The sequence below is a fragment of the Pan paniscus genome, chromosome 10 (genome assembly GCF_029289425.2).
Source record: "Pan paniscus chromosome 10, NHGRI_mPanPan1-v2.0_pri, whole genome shotgun sequence".
Classification (NCBI taxonomy): Eukaryota; Metazoa; Chordata; class Mammalia; order Primates; family Hominidae; genus Pan; species Pan paniscus.
Window position 1 is genome coordinate 75,196,884 of NC_073259.2, and position 20,495 is coordinate 75,217,378.

Sequence of the window (20,495 nt, forward strand, 5' to 3'; positions counted from 1 at the left end):
TTATTGACTGATGATTATTGACCAGTCAAAATTACGTTTTTTTTCATGTTACACCCAAAGACATACTCAAATTTATGCTTTTTTTATACGGAAAGTTTTAAGAAAAGTAATTGAGAAAAGGGGGATCAAGATCTCTGGCTATCACCAAAATTCAATTTGTAAGTGTAGAATAAAATAACCAGGAATATTTTTTAAAAGCTCTAGAAATAGGAATCAAAAGAAAGAAGAATATTTAGGAAATCCAAAGGGATTTAAAGCATAAAAATATGTCCCAATCAGTCTACATGTAATCTAAGGAGGCCTGCAAACCTAATGAGGGAAGTTGCCAATATTGTATCACTTTGGAAATGATGAAATAAGCATTGGTAACTGTATGAATCTAGGAGTCTGGTCAAAAGGACAAGGGCTAAAAGGCTGAACTTGGGTCATGCCCTGCCTATCCCAGGAAGTGCTCACCTATGTCCTGAATCAGAGGATTTTTCTGTTGACAGCTCTGGATTGTTTGGGTAGATACTGACAGGGCAGATACCGTCCTCACAATACCTGCCCAGAAAGACGAGAAAGAGGAGGAAGAATTCCTCCTTCCACCAGGAATTCTGTGGGAAGCACATAAGATTTCATGCTACTAATTTATTCCCAAGAGAAGCTACCAAAGCCTGGTAACTCTACCAACTCTAACTTTTGTGTCTGTAAGTGCTCTTCTCCTGGGATTACAACTAATTGAAACAGGAATTCAAAGGAGTCTCAGAGGACTGTAAGAAGAATGCTTCGAGGCCGATCCCTGTCTGTAACATCCCTGGGTGGGCTTCCCCAGTGGGAAGTCGAAGAACTTCCTGTGGAGGAGTTACTGCTCTTTGAAGTTGCTTGGGAAGTGACCAATAAAGGTTTGTACTGCTCCTGAAGGTGGATCAGTACACCTTCACTAGGTGACTGAGGAATGTAGAGTAAGATTTCACAGATAACTCTCTAGTGATAACCAATTGCTAGTGAGTGAGGAAAGCATTTAAACGGAATATACATTTAGGCTACATTTAACCTTGTCTATTACAACAGGCTATGAATACAGACTTGTGTATGTGTTGAAGAGGGAGAAAGTTGAAAATATTAGCCATTGCCATGGAATGTGCATTTAAATTAAAATTTAAAATCCATATTATGATAACATAGAAATAAAAAGTTAATATTTACATTTTTTGTTTTAAAATTTTTCTTAGCAAAATAGTATAATTAAACATTTTATTTTAGGAAGATGTATATGTGATTAGAACCAGTTGGAAACCTCAACTCTACATTCTGTTAGTGATTATATGAAATGCTTAAGAATGTTTCATATTCACAATTAGCTTGGAATTAATGTTTTAACTCAGGAGCTTCTCAAAAGGCAAAATACTGTGCTCCTTTCAGAATGAAAGTAATTTTTTTCTTCAATGCTATGCTTATGCAGGAATTATAAAATAAAGAAAATCAAATTGATAAAACAATTTGCGAGTGAGGTATAACCTCATTTGTACTGGGTAAGAGAAGGCAAGGTAGAGAACCACCATGTAAATGATTTTGAAAATAAAGACATCAGTAAAATTATAAAACAATTCCTTGTGGGTTTATACTCTCTAGTTTAAAAGTGTCAAGACTACTGAAGGAACATTAGCAAAGAAAAAGTAATGGTTTTGAAGGCTGAGTTCCTCAAGATCTTGAAGAATCAAGCCAACTGATTGCTGGGTAAATGGCAGTGATGACTTGTGTGATTTAAACGATCTGAAATTATGTCATGTGTTGTGATATATAACACGTTTATTTTTCATTGTGTGTTTACTATTTCATGTCTATTACAGTAATCTAAAGGATCTGAAATAATAACCAGAATGTGATATATTACTTCCTTCTTTTGGCTAATCAGAGCCAGCATAATCTCAAAATTAAATGCATTATATATGGCATGCATTCTGAAAAATCAGAATTCACCTTATACTAACTGTTCAAAGTTCTCGTGTGTATGCATTCATAAAATCAAAATTAAAAGTCAATTTTGCCTATGTAGAAGTGGACAGAATGCATATAAGAGAACAAAGCACGGTCTTATTCTCTGTAGTTTAGTGAGAAAGAATCTAGGATGACAGAAACCTTATTACAGAGAAGTGAAGTATTTTATGTGTACCTGTTTCTGTTGTTTCTTTTAAAATTATTTTGTATTCTTTTCCTCAGAGATCTTTATCCTGACATGAGCATGTGTTTTTAATGTCCTTTTTCTAGTCACAAATTTTTCCAGTCCAGTTTTTAAATATGCCCAAAGTTCCTGGGAACAGAACCATCTCTATCACATGTGAATCCCGGAGTATGCCTTGAAATAAAAGTTTTCTCTAGAGAGTGGGCAGGAGCTCAAGGACATAGCTTATTGGTAGATAAAACTGGAAGGGACTTGTTAGCACTGGGAATCAGTCCAGAAGATCTCTGCACAAGTTCCTGCACCTGAGCAGAGCCCCTTCTGCTTTCCTCTTTTCTCATCATTTAACAAACATTAATGGAGCACTGTTTCCTGGGCACTGGGAACACGCCAGTGAAACTAAGTTATTTTATGGATCTTATAATCAGTAGCATGTGTGTTGATCTCAGGGTCTAGAACAGTGCCTGGTACATAGAAAATGCTCAATGGATTTTTTTTTTGAAAAAATTTGTTTTTCAACCCCTAAGCTGCCTTTAATACTTATTTTCTATCATTTCCCTTTCAAGGGTAAGGGAAGTGTGTTTGTGGAGCGGTCCCCACAATGTGATTTACCCAAGTTGATATCATCTTCAATATATCTTTATTTTAATATTATCATAGCCTGGTATGGTTAGAGATTTTCATACAGATGGATAATTATTGTGTTTATTCCTAAGAATACATTGCCACTACAGTTTCTTTAAATTTAATGATTTGAATTTTTACTTCCCTGCATTTCATAGTAGTGATATGAAGTATCTTAGAGATCATGAATCCCACTCCTCCAGTTCATAGAGCAAATTGATTCGTAGAGGCATTTAATGATCAAGCAAATGGCAGAGTCAGGACCAGGATTTAGGTCTTTTCCAAGGCCAATTCACTTTTTTACTATTATGTAAGAATTAAATATTAAAACCTCAGTTTTCAAAGGAAATATCCTATAGATGAAAGAACACAGTACTTGCAGTCAAAGGTCGTGGATTTCTGAAACTTTCTGAAAAAGAACCCCTTAAACTGAATAACAGTTTCTTCATGAATAAAATGAATGTTATACTCTCCAGTTATCTTACCATGTTTTCTGGCAAACAAGGAAATGTATTCACATCCAAGAAAACAAAAGGTTTCTTAGGAGAAAAATCCCTTGCTGCCAGAATTTTGCCCATGAACAATGGAAATGTGAAAAACATAACAGATGAGAGAGTCACAGTTAGTTTTGGGTACTAATTCTCAGACTTCGAAATAACCTTTTTAATTTGTTAATATTAACCTTGAAATTTATTGCTTTTATTCATTAATCCATTTTATTATTTGGTAAGGATTCATCAAGTGTCTATTAGGTATCAGGCACTGAGAGGCGAGAGAGATAGAGTTAAGAATACAGAACTGATTCTTAATCTTCAAGAATTGACAAATTTGTAGAAGGTAGACATTGAACATACAATACAGTCAAATGTGATGAGTGTGAGACTAAGGGAACCAGGTGTCCTAAGACTATACAGTGTACCGTGGAATGGGGAGTGGTTTCTAACCTAGTTACCTAGAGGTTTGGAAAAAACCTCTCTAATGATGAGATGTTTGAGCTGACACTTGAAGGATAAATAGCTAAAGGGGGGAAAGTGTTCTATGTGAGAGAACTATATATGCCAAGATGCAGAAGTGTTCTCTGTTCGAAGATCTGAGGGGGGCTCAGAGAGGGAAAAGGAGAGGAGTATGACAGAAGATGGGAGAGACCTGCAGGGACTAGATTGTGAAGCTCAGGGGGAGTTAATAGCCTTAAGGAGTTTTGTCTCCAGGCTATGAACAATGAATGAGGAGTCACTGAAATTCTATACACAGTAGTGGGAAGTGCTAAGTAGTCAGGTATGTTTTGGAAGAAGCACTGTTACCAGTTGAGGGAGAGGAGAGGAGGGAAATTAGACTGTGGTGTGACCCAGGATGGAAAGTTTTGCCCAAATGTGGGGGAAAAATGTTTACTCTCTCCTTTGCCCAGGTCTTACTACAATCATTTCTTCTGCACACACTTGCTCAGAACATTACAAACTCTGGAGAAATTAACATGTTAAGGATATTTAGGATCATTAAAAAAGTTTAATAAATGTTGTCACACATAATGAAAGTTAATTTAAGAGTTGTAAAGACTTGTGCGATGTAGTCCCTAAATAAATGCTTCCCTCTTAAAATGGACTAGAAACAATTTGTTTTTGCCTAAGCCAACGTATTGCTGGACATAATTTACCTGCTTCCTCCTCAGTCTTGACACTACGCCTCTGAATTACATGGTACAAGTGGCACAGGGAAGAATTCAGAAAACTATAGTCAAAGTGGTTATGGAAGAAATTATAATAATGAGTCCACTCTTCTAGGACAGGAGTTCTAAAGGTGAGGACTTTGATATAAGTGAACTCAAGGAGTTTCTAAACCTTCAGAAATTATATCTAAAAATTAGGTGCACGTGTATAGAAGTACTTTTCTCTGAGAAGAGGACTTCACACTTCCATCAGCTTCCTGAAGGCCCCTGTAATTGCCGTAAAGAACAACTGCTCTAAAGTTTAATACTAGGCTACTCGGCTGTTTTTTGTTAACACGGAAGTTTTCCAAATGGCTTTTCTCTAGAGCAAAATAAAAAGGATCCCATCCTTCCCAAGACCTAATGATGTTTATCTTTTGCGATACTGTTTTTGTTCTTCCTCTTTTTCTCCCACCCCCCACCACTTTTAAAGATCCATCAAGGCCCAGCATGGTGATTCACACCTGTAATCTCAACACTTTTCAAGGCTGAGGTGGGAGAATTGTTTGAGACCAAGAGTTGGATACCAGCCTGGGGAACATAGGGAGACCCTGTTTCTACAGAAATTTAAAAAATTTCTCTAGCTGGCCATGGAGGCTCACACCTGTAGTCCTAGCTACCTGAGAGGCTAAAGCAGGAGGATCACTTGAGTCCAGGCGTTCTAGTGAGGCTTCAGTGAGCAAGATTGCGCCATTGCACTCCAGCCAGGGTGACAGAGTGAGACCCTGTTTCAAACAAGCAAAAGCAAAAGCAAAAAGATCCAACAATTTGTTGCTCCATTCCTTTACTTACTATCTTGCTGTCTACAGCTAAAGTCAGACTGCATGATTTGGAATTCCAACTCTACCGTCACCTGGGTAATGTTGAGATTTATTACACAGCATCTCTGTGCCTCAGTTTCTCCATCTATAAAATAAAGATAACAGCATCTACCTGTAATAATGTTGTGAAAATTAAAAGAAATACCAGTTGTAAATCACTCAGAACTGTGCCTAGCATTTAATATTTTCTCTGTAGGTATTAGCTTATTTCTTTATAAAATTTTTTCATAAAATGAGGAAGTTAGCTCATGTATTGTCATACCAGCTTTCACTTTGAATGAGTCCATAATTGCATTTTTAAACACAAAAAGAGAAAGAATAGGAAAAAATATGTATACATCAATGTTACTTCAATCACGGGATGCATAGTAATTAGGATTTCTTTGCCCTAATTACTGATGTGGATAAGCCGGTGGGCCATGTCAATGGCATCTCAAGCTGTTATCACACCATGTGAAACACACAATCTATGTAAAAACTATGCTTGGTTGCACAGCTTCAAGGAAAGCACCAGTCTACTCACTTCCTTTTCATTCAGCATGCTATGTCTAGGCCCCTTTCATATAAAATATTTGGAGCTGCCATTGTAGGTAGTGCAGGTGGTCTTGTTCAAAGTGTGAGTATCACCTCCCACTGCCAAGACTGCAGCTGCTTTGATTTTAACTGAGGATCTAGAAAAGTGCTGGGAACACAAATATTTGCTGAACTTTGTCACAAGTAGCACCTAATCTCCTTCCTACCAGACCTGCTGCCTTATAAAATGATGTTCTAAGTGTATAATGACTTCCTCTGCTTCTGCAACTGTGTTTTGGAACAGGAGGGTCAGATTAGTAGCCACACACACTGAAATAGTCATATGAATTCCAAAGTCTGTAATTTTTAAGCATATACAAAATAGTGAAATTTCTCCATATGTGTATAATATGTATATATGTGTGTATACATATATAGAGAGAGAGACAGAGATGGAGAGAGATGGGGGAGAGAGAGAGAGAGCGAGAGAGAGGCAGAGAGAGAGATCCTTATTTTGGCTGATATCTATTCTATACTTCTTTGAAATAGTGATTTTTAGTAAATTGGCAGTGTTGCCAGATGACGACTTAGAGTTTTAACCACCTCATTGTTATATGTACCATGGTAGCTCATCTTTTCTTTCAGGTGAAAGTTGTGATACTTTGTCCTCACGCTAAACATAGCCCCCATGTTGTTCCAGGAAAATAGAGATCAATAAAATACAAAGTGCTTGTTTGAAAGTGAAGGTTAAGTTCAAATTCAATGACCTACGCTGTGGTAAAACGATCATTCATTAATGATATTAAGTATTTTCTTTTTTAATGTCAGAATAAAACCATTTATTTGCAGACTTAAAAATATATATGTGTATGTAAATCTCCTTGGTTTATACCTCAAATATGAAAATAGGAATGACCCTGTCTCTATGCTATTGCATTCACTTATATTCTAGCTTGCTAAGAGAGAAGTTTGGGGCAAAATGTGCTTTATAAATAGTAAGAACTGAGGTAAACTATAGCACAAAGTGTGCTATATAAACAGTAAAAACCGAGGTAAAAATATGGGGAGGACAAAAAAGGGCTAAAATGGTGTTGGAATATAAGAAATAGCAGTAAAAGAAGCTCCTCACAGCAAGACCGTACAGGGAAATGTCTGGAGGGACAAAGATTTACTTACAATCAGGCCTCGACCAATATGAGATCGACTTTCTTTTATTGATATATGACGTGTTTATATGTATCAGGTACATGTGACATTTTGTTACATGCATATAATGTATAATGATCAAGTCAGGTATTTGGGGTATTCATCACCTCAAGTATTTATCATTTCTATGTGTTAGGAACATTTCAAGACCTTTCTTCTACTATTTTGAAATATACAATATATTGTTGTTAACTATAATCACCCTACTTTGCTATTGAACATCAGAACATATTCCTTCTATCTAACTGCCTGTTTCCATTAACCAACTTCTCTTCGTCTCCCTTCCTCCCATAACGTACACACCCTTCTCTACCTCTGGTATCTGTTATTCTACTCTCTACCTACATGATATTAACCTTTTTAGCTCCCACATATCAGTGAGAACATGCAAAATTTGTCTTTCTATGCCTGGCTTATTTCGTTTAACATAATGACTTCCAGTTTCATCCATGTTGCTGCAAATGAAATGATTTTATATTTGTATGGTTGAATAATATTCAATTGTGTGTATACACCACATTTTCTTCATTCATCCATTGATGGACACTTAGGTTGATTCCATATCTTTGCTAATGTGAATCGTGCTGCAATAAACAGTGTGGTACCAGTATCTGTTTATTATTCTGAATTCTTTTCCTTTGGATAAATACCCAGTAATAGGATTGCTGGATCTTATGATAGTTCAATTTTTAGCTTTTTGGTAAATCTACATATTGTTTTCCATAGTGGCTATACTAATTTGCATGCTTACCAATAGTGCCTAAGAGTGCCTTTTCCTTCACATCCTTGCCAGCATGTGTTATTTATTTATTAATTTATTTAAATCATGATGATTCTAACTGGCATAAGATGATATCTCATTGTGGTTTTGATTTGCATTTCTCTGATGATTAGTAATGTTGAGCATTTTCCCCATACCCATTGTGCATTTGTATGTCTTCTTTTGAAAAATATCCTTTGCCAATTTTTTAATGAGATTATTTGTTTTTCCACTGTTGAGTTGTTTGAGTTTCTTATATATTCTGGAGATTAATTCCTTGTCAAATGTATGCAAATATTTTCTCGCATTCAACAGCTTGTCTCTTCACTGTGTTGATTGTTTCCTTTACTGTGCAGATGTATTTTAGCTTAATATAGTCCCATTTGTCTATTTTTGCTTTTGTTGCCTGTGCTTTTGAGGTCTTGGCCATAAAATCTTTGCCCAAAGCCATGTCTTGAAGTGTCTCCCTTATGTTTTCTTTTAGTAGTTTTATAGTTTTAAGTTTTATATTTAAGTCTTTAATCCATCTTGAGTGTACGTTTTATATGGCAAGAAATAGGGGTTGTATTAGGCCATTTTTGCATCTATTGTACAAGGGGTTGAGTTCTTGATTTGATTCTCCATTTGGTTGCTGTTGGTGTATAGAAGAGTTACTGATTTGTGTGCATTCATCTTGTATCTGGAAACTTTGCTGAATTCTTTTATCAGTTCTAGGAGCTTTCTGGAGGAGTCTTTAGGGTTTTAAAGGTAAATGATCATATCATCAGCAAACAGTGACAGTTTGACTTCCTCTTTACTGATTTGAATGCCCTTTATTTCTTTGTTTTGTCTGATTGCCCTGGCTAGGACTTCCAGTACTATGTTGAAGAGGAGTGGTGAGAGTGGGCATCCTTGTCTTGTTCCAGTTCTCAGAGGGAATGCTTTCAACTTTTCCCCATTCAATATTATGTTGGCTGTGGGTTTGTTATAGATGGCTTTTATTACACTGAGGTATGTCTCTTGTATGCTGATTTTGCTGAGCATTTTAATCATAAAGGTATGCTGGATTTTGTTGAATGCTTTTTCTGCATCTATTGAGATGATCATGTAATTTTTGTTTTTAAATCTGTTTATGTGGTGTATCACACTTATTGACTTGCAGATGTCAAACCAACCCTGCATCCCTGGCATGGAACCTGCTTGATCATGGTGGATTATCTTTTTGTTACGTTGTTGAATTTGGTTATCTAGTATTTTGTTAAGGATTTTAGCATCTATGTTCATCAAGGCTATCAGTCTGTAGTTTTCTTTTTTGGTTATGTCCTTCCCTGGTTTTGGTGTGATGCTGGCTTCATAGAATGAATTAGGGCAGGTTCCTTCTTTATCTGTCTTGTAGAATAGTGTCAAAAAGATGGGTACCAATTCCTCTTTGAATGTCTAGTAGAATTCTGCTGTGAATCCATCTGGTCCTGAACTTTTTTTTGGTTGGTAATTTTTTAATTACCAATTAAATCTCACTGCTTGTTATTGGTCTGTTAGTATATTTATTGAGGCTCATTTCATGGCCTATCGTATGGTCTACCTTGGAGAAATTTCCACGCGCTGTTGAATAGAATGTGTGTTCTGTGGTTATTGGATGAAATGTTCTGTATATATCTGTTAAGTCCATTTGTTCTAAGGTATAATTTAAATCCATTATTTTTTTGTTGACTTTCTGTCTTGATGAACTGTCTAGTGCTGTCAATGAAGTATTGAAGTCCCCCACTATTATTGTGTTGCTGTCTATCTCATTTCTTAGGTCTATTAGTAATTGTTCTATAAATTTGGGAGCTCCAGTGTTAGGTGCATATATGTTTAAGATTGTGATATTTTCCTGTTGGACAAGGCCTTTTACCATTATATAATGTCCCTCTTTGTCTCTTTTAACTGCTGTTGCTTTAAAGTTTGTTTTGCCTACTCACTTTGGTGGCCATTTGCATGAAATACCTTTTTCACCCTTTTAAGTGGAGCATTTAGGCCATTTACATTCAATGTTAGTAATGTAAATGCCTGGCTATGCCAGGCAGGAATGGCCTGCTCAGGGACCCAGTGAGCTCCCAGGGCCTTTCTCACTGCTTCCTCTACACCTGTATTTTGCTCAGCTCTCTAAGTTAACTCAACTCCAGGTAAGGTCAGAAACTTCTCCCACAAACAGACCTTCAGTTTCTCTAGTGGGGGTGTGTGTTTAGGAGAGGAGGATCTCCCTTTCCCACTTCCACAGTTGGGGCACTCACAGTATTTGGGGTGTCTCCTGGGCCCTGCAGGAGCAATCTACTTCCTTCAGAGGGTCTGTGGGTCCTCTCAGGATTGCTGGTTTGTTCTTGCAGTCTATCTGGAACTAAAATTCACAATGCGAGCCTCCACATGCTGCTCTGTCCATCTGAGTTGGAGCTGCAATCTAGGCCTACCTCCCATCCGCCAAGATCCTGAGAAGTTGGGGATTATATTTCAACATGAGATTTGGAGGGAACAAACATCCAAACCATATCAGGAGTCCAGTTTTATTCTTTTGTACATGGATATCCAATGGATATCCATTTTTTTCAGCACCATTTCTTGAACACTGTGTCCTTTCCTCAATGTATATTCTTGTCACCTTTGTTGAAAATCTGTTGGCTATAAATATGTGGATGCATTTCTAGGTTCTCTATTCTCTTCCATTGGTCTAAGTGTCTGTTCTAATGTCAGTATCATGCTGTTTAGGTTCCTATACTTTTGTAATATACTTTGAAATCAGGTAGTATGATACCTCTAGCATTGTTCTTTTTTCACAGGATGACTTTGGCTACTGGAGCTATTTTTTAATTTCATACAAATTTTAGATTGGTTTTTCCATTTCTGTGAAAAATGACATTGCTATTTTGATAGCGGTCATATAGAATCTGTAGATTGCTTTGGGTAGTATGGCCATTTTAACAATGTTAATTTTTCTAATCCATGAGCATGGGATATCTCTCCATTTGTTTCTGTCCTTTTCAATTCTTTTATCAGTGTTTTGTAGTTTTCCGAATAGAGGTTTTTCAGTTCCTTGGTTAAATTTATCCCTAAATATTTTATTTTTTAGCTATTGTAAATGGGATTGCCTTCTTAATTTCCTTCTCAGCTAGTTTATTATTGGTGTGTAGAAACATTGCTTGTTTCATATGCTGATTTTGTCTCCTGTAACTTTACTGAATTTATTTTTCAGCGCTAAGAGTGCTTTGGTGGAGTCTTGGTTTTTCTAGGTATAAAATCATGTCATCTGGAAAGATGGACAATTTGACTTTATCTTTTCCTATTTGCATGCCTTTTCTTTCTTTCTTTCTCTGACCTGAAAGCTGTGGCTAGGACTTCCAGTATTATATTGAATAGGAGTGATGGAAGTGGGCATCCTTATTTTGTTTCAGTTCTTAGAGGAAAGGCTTCCAGCTTTTCCCAATTCAGTATGATGTTAGCTGTGGGTTTGTCATATATGACTTTTATTATATTGAGATATGTTCCTTCTATGATTGGCTGCAGATAGTTTTTATCATGAAGGAATGTTAAATTTTATCAAATACTTTTTCTGTATCTATTGAGATGATCATATGGTTTTTGTTCTTTTTGTTGATGTGATGTATCACATTTATTGATTTGAACTGTTCTTGCAACCCTAGTATAAATCCCACTTGATCATGGTGTATTATCTTTTGGATGTACTGTTGGATTCAGTTTGCTAGTATTTTGTCGAGGATTTTCACACCTATGTTCCATCAGGGATATTGACCTGTAGTTTTATTTTTACTTGCATCCTTGTCTGGTTATGGAATCAGGATAATACTGGCCTCAGAGAATGAGTTAGGGAGAATTCCTTCCTGTTTAATTTTTAAAAGAATTTAAGGAGACTTGTTAGTTTTCTTTGAAAGTTTGGTAAAATTTGACAGTAAAGCCATCTGGTCTTGAAATTTTCTTTGTTGGGAGACTTTTTACTACTGATTCAATTTCATTATTCATTACTGGTCTGTTCAGGTTTTCTATTATTTCTTAATTCAATCTTGGTAGGTGGTATGTGTCCAGAAATTTATTAATTTCCTCTAGATTTTTCAGTTTTTTAGTGTATGGTTGTTCATAATAGTCTCTGATAATCTTTTCTATTTCTGTGGTATTGGTTGTAATATATTTTCTTTTTTATTTCTGATTTTCTTTATTTCAGTCTCTTCTCTTTTTCTTGGTTAGTCTAGCTAGAGCTATATCCATTTTATCTTTTTTAAATAACAACTTTTCATTTTGCTAATCCCTTGTTGTTGTTTTTCTCTATTTCATTAAGTTCTTCTGTTCTTCATTTTTTCTTTCCTTCTGCTAGTTTTGGGTTTTGTTCTTGCTTTTCTAGTTTGTTGAGGTACATGATTAGATTATATATTTGAAATCTTTCTACATTTTTAATTTAAGTGTTTATTGATAAGCTTCTCTCTTAGCACTGCTTTTGCTGTATCCCATGGCTTTTCCTATGTTGTATTTCAATTTTCATTTGTTTCAAAACATTTTTGATTTCCTTCTTAATTTTCTTCTTGACATAACGTTCATTCAGGAGCATGTTGTTTAATTTCCATGTATTTGTATAGGTTTTAAAGTTTTTCTTGTTATTGATTTCTAGTTTTATTCCATTGTGGTCTGAGAAGATGCTTAATATGATTTCAAATATTTCAAATTAGTTGAGACTTCTTTTGTGTTCTAACATATGGTGTATCCTGGGGAATGCGTCATGTGCTGATGAGATAAATATATTCTGTAGCTGTTGGATGAAATATTGTGTAAATGTTAGATCCATTTGGTCTAAAGTCAAGTTTAAATCCAATGTTTCTTTGTTAATTTTCTGTCTAGATGATCTATCTGATGCTGAGATTAGAATGTTGAAATCCCCAACTATTATTGTATTGGATTCTATTTCACCCTTTATATCTAATAACATTTGCTTTACATATCTGGATGCTCTGGTGTTGAGTGTGAATGTTTAGAATTGTTATATACTCTTGCTAAATTGTTCCTTTTATCATTATGTAATGACTTTTGTCTCTTAGTGTTTTTTATTTAAAGTCAATTTTATCTGTTATAGGTATAACTACTTTTGCTCATTTTTGGTTTCTCTTTGTATGGAAGATCTTTCATCTTTTTACTTTCAGTCTATATTTATCTTTACAAGTGAGATAAGTTTCTTATAGGCAGCTTACAACTGGGTCATATTTTTGTTTTAAATCTATTTAGCCAGTCTATATCTTTCAAGTAACAATTTAATCCATTTACATGCAAGGCTATTATTGACATGTGAGAGCTTATTCCTGCCATTTTGTTAATTGATTCCTGGTTGTTTTGTTTTTGTTTGTTTGTTTGTTTTGTGTTTTTTTCTTCCTTTTCTTTCTTTCTTTCATTCTCTCTCTTTCTTTCTTTCTTTCTCTTTTTCTTTCTTATTGTTTATGATTGTGGTTTGGTGATTTTCTGTAGTGGTAACGTTTGAGTTCTTTCTCTTCTTTATTTGTGTTTTGCTCTACCAGTTAGTTGTATACCTTTGTGTGTCTTCATAATGGCAGTGTCCTGTCACTTTCATATGTAGGACTCCCTTAAATATTTCTTGTAAAGCCAGTCTAGTGATAGTGAATTCCTTCAAATTTTTCTTGCCCAGAAAAGATTTTATTTATCCTTCATTTTTGAAGAACAATGTTGCTGGGTATAACATCCTTGGTGTCATTTTTTTCTTTCACTATTTTGAATATATCATCCCATCTTCTCCTGGCCTGTGAGGTTTCTGCTGAGAAATCTGCTGTTAATCTGTTAATGTTGTGGAAGTTCCCTTATAAGTGACTAGACATTTTGCTTGCTGTTTTAGAATTCTTACTCTTTGGCTTCTGACAGTTTGACTATAATGTGCTGTGGAGAAGAGCTTTTTGCATTATATTATTTGGGAATTTCTGATTTTCATGTGTCTGGATGTCTACATTTCTTGCTAGACTTGACAAATTTTCAGCTATTGTGTTGTTTCGTAGGTTTCCTACACCTTTCATGTTCTCTTTACCTTCTGGGAAACTGCAAATTTGAATATTTGTTCACTTTATAGTGCCTCATATGTCACATACACTTTGTTCATTCTTTTTTTTTCCTTTCTATCATTTGACCAGGTAATTTTAAAAGACCTGTCTTCAAGTTCTGAAATTTTTCTTCTGCTTGATCTGATCTATTGTTGAAGTTTTTGAATGTATTTTGTATTTCTTTCAATAAACTCTTCAGTTACAGAATTTCTGTTTGGTTCATTCTTATCGTATCTATCTCTTGGGTAAATTTCTCATTCATATCCTGAATTGTTTTTCTGATTTCTTTTTATTGTTTATCTGAGTTCTCTTGTATCTCACTGAGCTTCCTTAATATCAACATTTTGGATTCTTTTTTCCAGAATTTTATAAATATCTTTTTTTCCACTGGCATATGTTGCTGAAGAATTATTAAATTCCTTTGGAAGTGTCATATTTCTTCACCTTTTTATGTTTATTTTGTTCTTGCATTGATATCTATGCATCTGGTGTAATGATTGCTGCTTCCAGTTTTGTAAATTAGTTTTTGTAGGGGAAGACTTTTTTCTGAAGATGTATCTTGGTGTTGATTGAGTAGGGCACTTTGATTTTGATTTCTAGGTGCATACAGCAGCATAGTCTTCATATTATTTTTTTCAGCTGCCAACAGTATCATCAGTGTCTGTGATTTTTTCAGTGGCTTAGGGTGCATTTGTTAGTGAAAATGGTGATGAGGTTGTGCTGGAGACAAGAATATCAAGTGGGCCAGTCCTTGGCCCCAGTGGTTGTGGTGGGCCTAGCATTCCTGTCCTTGGGCCCCATGGCTGTGTACATTGGCACTGATGGTAATGAGTCTAGTTGGGTTGATTCTTTGGCCTTCAGGCAGTTTGCTTGGGTGTCAGTAGTGGCCATAGTAGACTGGGCTGGTGTGTGGGTCCTCAGGCTTCTGGGCAGTGGGTGTGGTGTGGGTGATGGCTGTAGCAACTGCAGGACAACCCTCTGGCTCCCAAGCAGTCTGCACTGGTGTTGGTGGTGGCTGCAAGGGCTGAATGAGCCAGTCTTCAGACCCACAGGTGGCACATGCAGGAGGTGCCAGTTGTGATGGCAGTGGCAGATTGGGTAGGCCCATCATCAGGCTTCTGGGAGGGTTGCTTAGGTACCAGTCATGGTCGATGGCACAAGGCTGTCTCTGGGTTCCCAGACAACTTGCTTAGGCATTGAGGAAGGCAAAGCCAGGCTGGGTGTTCCTGACCTCAGGCCACTCAGTGGTGTGTGTGGACACCGGCTATCATAGGCTGGAGTGGAGTGATCCTCATGCCCCCAGCAGAATGCCTGAGTGAATTAGCAGCTACTGCATTGCTGCCCTGCTCTTGAAGGGGTGCGGGGTGTGTTGCTTTCAGTGGCAGCAGCTATAAATGGGTTGCTGGTGGGCATGTGTTTCAGCCCCAGATGGTGGCTGCAAGTGGGGTAGCATTTTCTTAGGGAGCTTATAAATGTGTAGCAGCCCTGCTACTGGGGGTGGGGGAGTCCACTTCTAATGACACACTTTATCCCTGGTGACAGCAGCCAGCAGTAGCACTCAGCTGTGGGTGGGGGATGTCAGCAGAGCTTCAGGGATGTAGAGATGCAGACGATGTTGGGGTCTGAGGAACGATGTCATCTGGTGGGTGTTGGGCTCTCAAAATGGCACCTTGCTGCTCAGTAATGGGGATGGCAGGGGTGGGACCCAGTGAGAGCTCCTTCTCTGGAGCAATGCCTTTGTGCGATCGCTGGGCAGTTCCTTATGCTAGTCTCAAGGCCTGCATGGTCAAGGGACTCTCCTGTGGCTAGGATTCCTGGAGTCCATAATGCAGATGTGGACCACTGGGAGTCAGTCACTTACCTTTCGATGCACTGGGGAGCCTCTCTGGCCTCACAGAGGATCCCTACTGGGTAGGCTTCCTTGCTTCCCTCCCCTTCATTGCCTTAGATGCTTCCTGTCACTTCTCTGTTGAATTCCAGAATTCTCTCTTATGTGGGATTTTCTACTTACTATTTTGGTTCTTTGTGGAGGAGGTGAGTGTCAGCTGCCCTTAGTCAGTAATCTTCAAGCCCCTTCCCTTGAAATTTTTTAAGCTTTATGTTTTTATTTCTAATAGACTGAAAGAGCATAATCATATTTTAAACACTCTAAGGCTATATGGGGGACTATCTGAAGGCCTCAGATGAGTAAAAGAAGTAGCGAATTAGTTAACTATGTTTTTCTTTTCATTTCATTTCCCAAATCAAATCATTTGTTTCTTCAAATAAAGAATTTCTATTTCCCCCTTATGTTCTTCAGCAAATAAAAATGTTTGCATCTACCAAAGTGTATATGAATTTGAAATACGTAATCTAACAAACAAGGATGTTTTAAGATCTCTGAGCAAGATGCATAGTTGCAAATAAAAAGAGTTTTCAAGGATAAAAAATGTAAATAAAACATCTAATAAATGTGTACCATCAGAAACTTACGGTATATTCTCCTGGAAAAGATGAAGATGAAGAAAATAAGTCTACAGAAGAGGAGAAATTCTTTGGAAATTTTGCATTTTTGTGGATAGTGGTTTTGAAGAAAGCTTAGATATATTTAAATATGTTGCTAAGATGTGACTCCCACACTTTAAAGAAAAGTTCTTCATTTTAGTTGCCCTTGCAAATTGGCTAAGTTTATTTTTCCTCAACAAATAATTTTGATGGTTTCTAAAATTGTCCAGAATTTGAGGAAATACTTAGATGTAGTAGATGACATCAAATTTATGTTAACTTCGATTTATTGTTGGATGGTTAAGTTAATCATGTCTGTTCTTGTCCAGTCTAGAAGTTTCTGCTTCCTCCTCATGTGTTCTATTCTGTCCTCATCACATAACATCTGAACTGTGATTTGACAGTGTCCTTATTATCAGACTCTGCTCAATGACAGTTTAAACTTCTTTTTGATACAGTAAAAAACTTTTCCTTAAAGATGAAATTCTTAAGGACAATTAGCTTGTGTAGACTCATATGAAAATTGCTTGCATTTTGGAGTTACATTAGCTCTTCTCCTTTATAAATTAATGAATCCTATTGGTACCATATAATAGCATCAACATTTGCCTTTTGTGTCTCACCTTTCAAAGGGCAATTTTCCAAAAAGTATATTTTGCATGGCTCAGGCTAAAAGTAATGTCTCCAGATGAAGTTCTACTTTGTGACCATTGATTGTGACTATTGATAAGATTTACTATGTAAAGTATAAGTTACTGGAATAATACATTTAAGAAATATAGTAGCTATCAAAACCTGTAGTCTGATGAAATGGAATATGTTTTGAAAGACAGCAGTGAAAAATGAGAAATAATATATAAGTAATAAAATTGCTTTTTGCAATTGAGTTGAAGATTGATGCCAGGATCTTATTACCTCCAGGATTTCACAAAGGATTTCTTGAGTCATCCCCTTGCTCTAGCTCATGAGCAAAGTATTGCTCAAGTAATCGACAGATTATTTGTGTATTCTCACATGTGATTATTGTTTAGCGCTGTCACAGGAAATATCCTGCCTAAGTTTACTGGAGGTCTTCCTCCCCTTACCCCTCCCTATGTCCTCCTACCTGGTTATCCTTTTCAATCCTATTACTCTTTCCTTGCACACTCTACTCCAGCTTAGGGCCTGGGCTCTGACCATTACCTCTGCCTAAAAATTCCTCCTCATGACATCCATTTGCCCAATTTCTTCACCCTTTTAATTACCCCATTAAGTGATATTTTGCTTGCTCAATTTTTGCCTTTTCAATCAGATCTAATTTATTTTATATTTTTAAAATTTATTTATATATATTTAGAAGGTATGTACTAGTTCGTTATCATGCTGCTTATAAAGACATACTTGAGACTGGATAATTTATAAGGAAAAAACGTTTAATTGTCTCACAGTTCCACAGGGCTGGGGAGGCCTCGCGAAACTTACAATCATGGCAGAAGAAGAAACAAACATGTCCTTCTTCACATGGCAGCAGCAAGTAGAAGTGCCAAGCAAAAGGGGGAAAAGCCGCTTATAAAACCATCAGATCTTGTAAGAACTCACTATCACGAGAAGAGCATGAGAGTAACCTCCTCTATGATTCAATTACCTCCCTCCAAATCCCTCCCACAACACGTGAGGATTATGGGAACTACAATTCAAGATGAGATTTGGGTGGGGACACAGTCAAGCTGTATCAGGGTACAAGCTCGGGTTTCTTACATATATATGTTGCATAGTGGTGAAGTCTGAGCTTTTAGTGGACCATCACCTGAAAAGTGAACGTTGTATCCAATCCATAGTTTTTCAGTCCTCACCATACTCCTATCCTCCCACCTTTCTCTAGTCTCAAGTGTCTATTATTTCATTCTATATGTCTATGCATACTCATCGTTTAGCTCCCACTTGGCTCTCACTAAATGAGAACATATCGTGTTTGACTTTCTGTTTCTGAGTTATTTCACTGAGGATAATGTCCTCCAGTTCTAACCATGTTTCTAGAGAAGACATGATTTCATTCTTTTTTATGGCTGAGTAATATATATTTATATAAATATATATACACCACATTTTCTTTATCCAATAGTCCATTGGTAGACATTTAGGTTGATTCCATATCTTTGCTATTGGGAACAGTGCTACTTTGAACATACTAATGCAGATACCTTTTTTAATATGATCTCTTTCACTTTGGGTCCATACCCAGTAGTGGGATTGCAGGATTGAATGGTAGTTCTGTTTCTAGTTCTTTAAGAAATCTTCATGCTGTCTTTCATAAAGTTTGTACTAATTTACATTCTTACCAACAGTGTATGAGCATTTTCTTGTCTCCACATCCTCACCAACATCTGCTGTTTTTGAACTTTATAATGATAGCCATTCTGACTGGCATAAGGAGGTATCATATGGTGGTTATAATTTGCATTCTCTGATTATTAGTGATGTTGAACTTTTTTTGACATTTATTGGCCACTTGTATGTCTTCTTTTGGAAAATGTCTGCTCAGGACCTGAGCTCACTGTATTTGTCAGGGTTCCCTAGAGAGACAGAACTAATAGGAGATAGATAGATAGATAGATAGATAGATAGATAGATAGATGATAGATAGATAGATATAGATTTAGATATAAAAGGGAGTTTATTAAGTAGTGTTAACTTACACAATCACAAGGTCCCACAATAGGCCATCTGCAAGCAGAGGAGCAAGGAAGCCAGTCCAAGTCCCAAAGCTGAAGGACTTGGAGTCCAATGTTTGAGGGCAGGAAGCATCCAGCATGGGAGAAAGATGTAGGCTTGGAGGTTAAGCCAGTCCAGCATTATCACATGTTTTTTTTCTGCCTGCTTTATATCCTGGCCACACTGGCAACTGATTAGATGGTGCCCACCCAGATTAAGGGTGGGTCTGCCTTTCCCAGCCCACTGACTAAAATGTTAATCTCCTTTGGCAATACCCTCACAGACACACTCAGGATCAATACTTTGCACCCTTCAATCCAATCAAGTTGACACTCAGTATTAACCATCACAAGTCCATCGCTTGTCAACTTGAGCTTATACACATCCCCTGAGGTCATACATTATCTTCAAATAAAGACAACAATAAGTCATAATTATGCCTAACATACTAAAACTATCCTTTGTGCAATTGAAAATGCACCAATCCCCATTGCAAATGCTATTACATAAACTTAACAATACTTAAATGCTGATATGAAGTCAATAAATCTTATGTCACATGATAAAGGAAAAAGGAAGTAAGATGAATATATTTTCTTAGTACAAGTGTATACAGACATGAAGATGTTTTTAACAAAAGAAGGAGGAAATACTCATGACAATTACAGTCCTTGTATCTGCAATTGGTCACGTGATCGTAGCTGGTATTGATGACTACCTTCTTCTGCTACATATTCTGTATTCCCTTTGCCTTCAGCAAGCACCTCAGCAGGTCTTGTCTTTTTTTTTTTTTTTCCCTGGTGGAGTGACCCAAACCTTTATTTCTAGTCCTTCCTTGAATGGCCTCTAGTAGTTTCCCACTGACCTTAATTCCAGGACATGGTAAAACTAAGAGACACCCTAATGGATCTCCTATATTCCATGCATACGCTTCCTTACCTCCATTGTGGAGTCGTAGACTGATTTCATCTTGATAGTCCGGGTTAATCACCCCAGCCAACACTGTAACTCTCTTCTTAGCCTGTTGACTTAAAGGTGGGAGGAGCCCAAGTGTCCAGGTGGCAATCTTAATTTGCAGTTTAATGGAATCATTATTGTGTCACCTGGCGGCAGTGTTCCTCCCTCTGGAACTAAGACCTCTAAGCCAGCAGAACATAATGCCATGGGAACAGGAAGCAAAAATTTTGCTAGTGGAACACTAGGGGTGATGGGGAATGGTGCCACTTCCACTTCCACCCTTTGATTCCTGGACCCGTGAATCCTGTCTATGAGAGAAACAGTACCATATATTGGACACTGATTCAGAGCATACACAGCCTTCTGGAGAACTTTGCCCCAGGCCTGCAAAGTATTGTCACCTAGTTGGCATTGTAATCGTGACTTCAAAAGGCCATTCAAAAGCTGCTTCAGGATGATAGGGATCATGGTAAGACCAGTAAATTCCATGAGCATGAGCCCACTGTCACACTTCTTTAGC

General features: G+C 37.0%; 1 protein-coding gene across 1 annotated transcript in view; it reads left to right on the forward strand.

The window, feature by feature from the left end:
- The first annotated feature begins 508 nt into the window (after nucleotides 1–508).
- Nucleotides 509–20,495, forward strand: part of GYS2 (glycogen synthase 2) — a 68,649-nt gene continuing 48,662 nt past the window's right edge. The window contains exon 1 of the mRNA XM_003828893.6: nucleotides 509–884. Within this exon, the coding sequence (XP_003828941.1) occupies nucleotides 764–884 (121 nt within the window). The 5' untranslated portion in view covers nucleotides 509–763. The remainder of the gene's footprint in view (nucleotides 885–20,495) is intronic.